The sequence below is a fragment of the Pollachius pollachius genome (assembly GCF_949987615.1).
Source record: "Pollachius pollachius genome assembly, chromosome: 13".
In the NCBI taxonomy this organism is placed as follows: Eukaryota; Metazoa; Chordata; class Actinopteri; order Gadiformes; family Gadidae; genus Pollachius; species Pollachius pollachius.
The window spans coordinates 9,474,241-9,479,928 of record NC_136946.1 but is presented as its reverse complement, the minus strand read 5'-3'; the positions used below and the strand labels follow the sequence as shown (position 1 = coordinate 9,479,928).

At 45.6% G+C, this 5,688-nt stretch overlaps 2 protein-coding genes across 2 annotated transcripts; one reads left to right on the top strand and one right to left on the bottom strand.

The window, feature by feature from the left end:
• rpl15 (ribosomal protein L15) lies at positions 1 to 3,087 on the bottom strand. The gene is made up of 4 exons (XM_079749584.1): positions 3,035 to 3,087; positions 2,075 to 2,256; positions 1,834 to 1,970; positions 1 to 346 (listed from the first exon to the last, which is right to left on the bottom strand). The coding sequence occupies exons 2-4, from the start codon at positions 2,244 to 2,246 to the stop codon at positions 41 to 43; spliced, it is 615 nt and encodes a 204-aa protein (XP_079605710.1). The 5' UTR covers positions 2,247 to 2,256; positions 3,035 to 3,087; the 3' UTR covers positions 1 to 40.
• A 715-nt stretch (positions 3,088 to 3,802) lies between these two features.
• nkiras1 (NFKB inhibitor interacting Ras-like 1) lies at positions 3,803 to 5,688 on the top strand (the record flags this gene model as incomplete). Its single annotated transcript, XM_079749653.1, has 3 exons — positions 3,803 to 3,896; positions 4,154 to 4,395; positions 5,446 to 5,688. 3 exons carry the CDS (start codon positions 3,803 to 3,805, stop codon positions 5,686 to 5,688), a joined length of 579 nt encoding a protein of 192 aa, XP_079605779.1.

Below are 5,688 nucleotides of genomic sequence, written 5' to 3'. Positions count from 1 at the left end.
TGACCATAAAAAGGCATGTTTATTTCTTTTGTACAGACGCTTAACGATAACGATGCAGCTGCAGGGTGTTGCGTCTCTTCCAGCAGGCGCGACGGGAACCGCCGATGGTGAGGTGGAACTTGTGGCCCTTGCCCAAGCCACGGCTCTTCTTTCCTGCGGAGGTCAGGCCACGCATCTCCCTGTGCTTGTGCACAGCCTTTGTGATCCATTGGGTGTCTGGGTTGCGGCGGATGGCCTTGTGGAAGGTATCGATGAGGATGACCTCGAAGAACTTGTAGGTGGAGTCCTCGCCCACCCAGTAGCTGTTCAGGACCCTCAGGCCGCCGCAGTGACGGCCAGCACGCTCCTAGTGGACCAAACGCCACACGTTAGCTCCATGTGACAGGACAGTTGGAACAGCGCACATATGAGCCTCCATAATACATGGCCCAACGTTCATTGTCCACCAATTTTTTATCAACATTTTCAGAAAGTTTTACTGCTGTATTTAAATCCCCCCAAAATAATGATAGGTTGGATGGTTCAACTGAATTGTTAGTATAAACGGCACAAGTTATGATAATAAAATACTTTAAACTCTTTTACATCAAGTGGAGCTGATAAGTCACATCTTTTGACCGAAGTCAGCCACAGAGGTCACCGTGGGGTGTATATACAAAAACACAAGATGTCTTTACTGGCCCATGCTCCTGCTCTTGGGATACTTCCATGTCATTTGGCCAGCTACACTGCCTTGATTTGACTGTCACGCATCAGACCAGGACTAAATATCAAGCTTTGTATCGAAAGTGTTGCCAATGCACAATTAAATTGAATAGCCTAGTAACAAATCAAATGTTTCTTAATAAAGAAATGTTAAGTTTCAAGGACTAGCTTGATGAAAAACATGTGCCAACAAAGTCTAAGACAAGAACAGCCAGTAAACAGCCAGATCCGGCCAGTACATTAGGTTTCAGTCTTGTTTTTAAAATTAAGTTGCAGATTGTCTGTATGTCACTTTAGGATAGGTAGTGCAATATGAAGTTCAGCACAATCACTATTCAAACGTTGAGCATTCAGAGTTGATTTTGAACCATTGCAAATACCAAAATCAAATGCACCATTAAAACTGGTTCATTTTAAGGTAGAACAAGGTCCTGCTATCAAAGCAGTGGAACAGCCTTGCACTTTAAAGAGCACCTATATGCTTTTTCGACTTTTATGACCTATAAACATTGTTATAATGATTTAGTCATGTTTAACCATACTAACGTGTCAAATAATGATGTACATGCATTAAGACGTGTTCCCTGCCGACTGTCTGGGGTGGCTGTGCAGAGCGCTAAACACTAAAGACGCCAGTCGCCATTCACTTGTTCAAATTTCCGGGATTTTTCTACGTAGAACAATCCGGATTTTCAATGTATGGTAATGCTGCAACATGCTCTTCCGGAAGGTAACCAATCACAACGGAGTGGGGTTTGCAGGAGGGGGGCGAGGGGGCCGAGAAGGACGAAGCCGAGTGTTGACAGAATGCTGAAAGCGCCCAGATGAGGGGAAGAGCTTCCCGAAAATCTACAGTTTTATGTGCTGTGATTCGTGTCAGGTTGCTCTATAGGAGTCATTCATAAGAAATTAAGGCCAGAAAAGTAGCATAATAGGAGATCTTTAAGGTCCAGATTTGCAGACCATACACCGGCATCAAAACAAAAACACTAAACCCATTCAGTTTCTCACCCACAATTTACATTACCTTCATCCATCAATGACGGCCGGCACCTTTCCAAACAAAACCTTTCAAGGAGTGAATCCCAAAGAGCCTACATTTCTTCCAAGAGTTGATCACAAACTCACCTCAGCAACGGACTGCAGACTGCGGGCGAACTTGATCTGGTTGACACCATGGTGCACAGGCTTGCCATAGGTGGCACCCTTGGGCACGGGGCGTTTGCGACCACCACGGCGGAGGCGGATACGGTAGATGACATACCCTAAACAACAACAACAACAACAACAACAAAATGGGTTGTTATTCACATGGCGAGTTTATTGTTTATTAGCCTTCCATGACCGGCCAATGTGGCATGGGACTTACCCTGCTTGGCCTTGTAGCCCAGTCTACGAGCCTTGTCGGGTCTGGTGGGCCTAGGAGCACGATGGAGGTTGGACAACTGGCGATACTGCCAGCATCTCACACGGAGGAGGAAGCGAAGTACATCAGACTGCTTCTTGCGCCACAACTCCTGCATATACTTATATGCTCCCATCTTGATTTATCTGTGGAAAGATATACATTTTAGAAAAAAAACACTACATGACATTCTCAAACTGGACTCATTGCAGGCGCGTGTACATCAATTTATCCTTGGAAATAAATGCTTAGGATCTTCAAAGCTTTGATCACTGCTTTTGTCTTTTGAAACATGCGCCAATATACTGGGGACACTTGGACAATCCCTTGCTCACGTTAATAGCGCGTCTCTTCAAATATAGGCATGCATTAGATACACGTTTACCATTAACTATACTAGTGACCAAGTATTAGCCTAGCAATTGATAAAGATCTGGAACACTAAATGCGAGGTTAGTAAATAGAACAGTTCAGGTTGAATGTTGAATTGCTTCCGATGAGGGAGTTTCACGCTAAAGCATTTTTATTCACACGCTAACCTTAGCTTGGCTAACAGAATAAACCATTACTCAGCTTCGCTAAATGCATTCGTTAAATACCATACCGTTATATACTCTATGACATAACAATTCAACCAGGACATCCCAAGCAATAATCATTTCAGAAAGGACTGCCAAACGTTAACTACAATACGGCAGCTAACCGGACAGCAGGACGAATAGCAAGACCGCCAAGCGCCTATAGTACCCAACAGAACCAGGGCTTTAATCACATCCTAAAATGACAAAACTTCTAAAATAATTGCAGCATATTGAATACTGAAGTCTGATAAACGAGTGTACTAAATTTGACAGAACGATGTAGGTCCAATATCGTAGATTTTAATAGATTGTGTTGTATTAAAGCATTGGAAATATAGCTTACATGATGGCGTACCAGCCGGAAAGAGAGAGAAAAAATACCCAGCATGCTTTATGAAAACGTCGGCTGCGTATTTCCGGTTCAAGGATCATGGGGAATGTAGTCCTGGATTTGTTTGGCGTTTCCGGAGATTTAATTTAATTTAGGTTTTGATTCAGAATGGGTTTACCCTAACACGCTGTAACATACTACATTTACACACTATATAATGTCTTGCTATTTTGTAAAACGTATTAATTTGAATACATTATTAGTCAAAAAAGAACACCACCATGCGAAATAGATTAATGTTAAGAGAAGACCCTGGAGCGATAATATTGATTGACAGATGGTGACCTCTTTCTGCTATCTAATTTAAATTAAATTTAGTTTGGACGTGCGTGCAGATTATTCCGTGTTTGCACATGCGCAGCGAGGTACCCGAACTTGCCAATAACAGCGGCCCCACACACACTGAAGAAAGGATGCTCCAGGTCGAGATGTCTGTGCTGAAATCTGACAGCGTTAACCTGGACTAGGTAGGTAACTGTACTTTACACTTTGACCCGTGTACCATGATTCACTGCTGGCAATGTCAGTAGCGTATGTGTTCGATGTGTACATAATCGTCTGGATTGAGTAGCTACGTTGCTAAGATTTTAGTAGGGTTCGTGTAACATTTTGCTACCAAATATTGTTACTGCAAAGCTGGTTTGTACTATGTCGTCTGATGGTGTGTACTTTACTTTTGGCTTGTAAGCTTACTCTGATATGTGGCCTTGTAGAGTCGAAATGGGGAAGGGCTGTAAAGTTGTTGTCTGCGGCCAGGCTTCTGTTGGAAAGACTGCTATCCTGGAGCAGTTACTGTACGGAAACCACACTGTCGGTGAGTAGGTCACCTAGTTGGTAGGTAGGGGGAAAACTCAACCATTAGATGCTCGATGGCATGGCTTAAAGTGAATGCAGGTCAATAGTTGCACGATATTGTAAGCTATCATTATGTGTAAGAAAGCTCCTCAGTTCCAATGTTTTAACATTTACTTATAACCACATTTGAACAGAACAGTAGGGGCAGAGAGTTATGGGCTGCCGTCATTTGACAGGTATGGTTGTTGATGGCTGTCGTTGGCTTTGGTCTGTCAGGGTCTGAAACCAGTGAAACCCAGGAAGATGTGTATGTGGCCTCGGTGGAGACGGACCGCGGGGTGAAGGAACAGCTAAGGCTGTACGACACCCGGGGCCTGCAGGACGAACTGGACCTCCCCAAGCACTACTACCTGGTGGCGGACGGCTTCGTGCTGGTCTACAGCGTGGACAGCCTGGAGTCCTTCAAGAAGGTCGACATACTGAAGAAGGAAATCGACAAGTCCAGAGATAAGAAAGAGGTGGGCACCGCTCCAGTCGTTGATAACAGCAGTTATGTATTTATACAATGTTGATATTGTGATCTGGAACTAAATATGTATTCCATTGAGCAGGATCGGGAAGTCACTACCGGCTGCCAAAACAACCTGTTTTTGAATTCAGACTTTGGATAAAAGTGTCTGCTAAATAGTCATATATGCTTTGTTCTTTTGATTGATTTAATATATATGTTCATGTACAACTTAAATTGTATCTTTCCCTGATCATTATATCTCAATTTAAGATTGTTAATGAAATCATATTCCCTGTTGTGACATAGAGCTTTAATGCTATATTTTCAAGTTGTCCATAACAAGTTAGCAGGTCTTGGGTCAAAATAAGGGGACGCTGAATAGTCTCCAGGCTTGGGTGTTTGAAGAGTTCTGGTTTAGCACCCTTATGTCTGCAGTCTACCTGTTGGTTTCCTGGACCAGGATGACCCTAGCCTCTTACCCCTACCTGCTCCTTACATACCTTAACCTATTCACTGTTAGTGCTCTAGATAATGGCACCTAGAGCCAGTGATAATGTTCTAAAACTTCAGATTGATCTTGATCGATAAGCGCAACGCAATCAACCGCCAAACACCGGTAGCCATGGCGACATAAGCCACTGCTCCATTCCCCAAGCATCGCAAGACACGATTCAGCCCTTCGTTTCTCGTTGTTTAACCCACTCATCATAGGCGTGTCCTACAGCTCCTCCAATGCTGTGCGTGCGTACCGCCGTAGAGTGACTCCCCCCGACCCCCGTTGTGCTTGTTGTGCTTGTCAGGAGGTAGAGCTGGTTGGCTGGTAACCGCAAGGTTGCTAGTTCGTTCCCCCGCTCCTCCTAGCTGAGTGTCGAGGTGTCCCTGAGCGAGAAACCTAACCCTGACTGCGTCCCGACGAGCTGGCTGTCGCCTTGCTTGGCTGACTCCGCCGGCGGTGTGCGAATGTGCGCATGAATGGGTGAAAGTCAGGCAATACTGTAAAGCACTCCGGATAAAAGCGCCATACAAATGCAGTCCATTTACCATTTGTCGCCGGCAGGTGGCGGTCATCGTCCTGGGCAACAAGACGGACCTGCGGGAGCAGCGCCAGGTGGACCCCGAGGCGGCGCAGCAGTGGGCGCGCGGCGAGAAGGTGAAGCTGTGGGAGGTGAGCGTGGCGGAGCGCGGCTCCCTCATCGAGCCCTTCACCACGCTCACCAGCCGCCTCACGCAGCCGCAGAGCAAGTCCGCCTTCCCCCTGCCCGGCCGCAAGAGCAAGGGCACGCCGTCCAACGACCTCTGA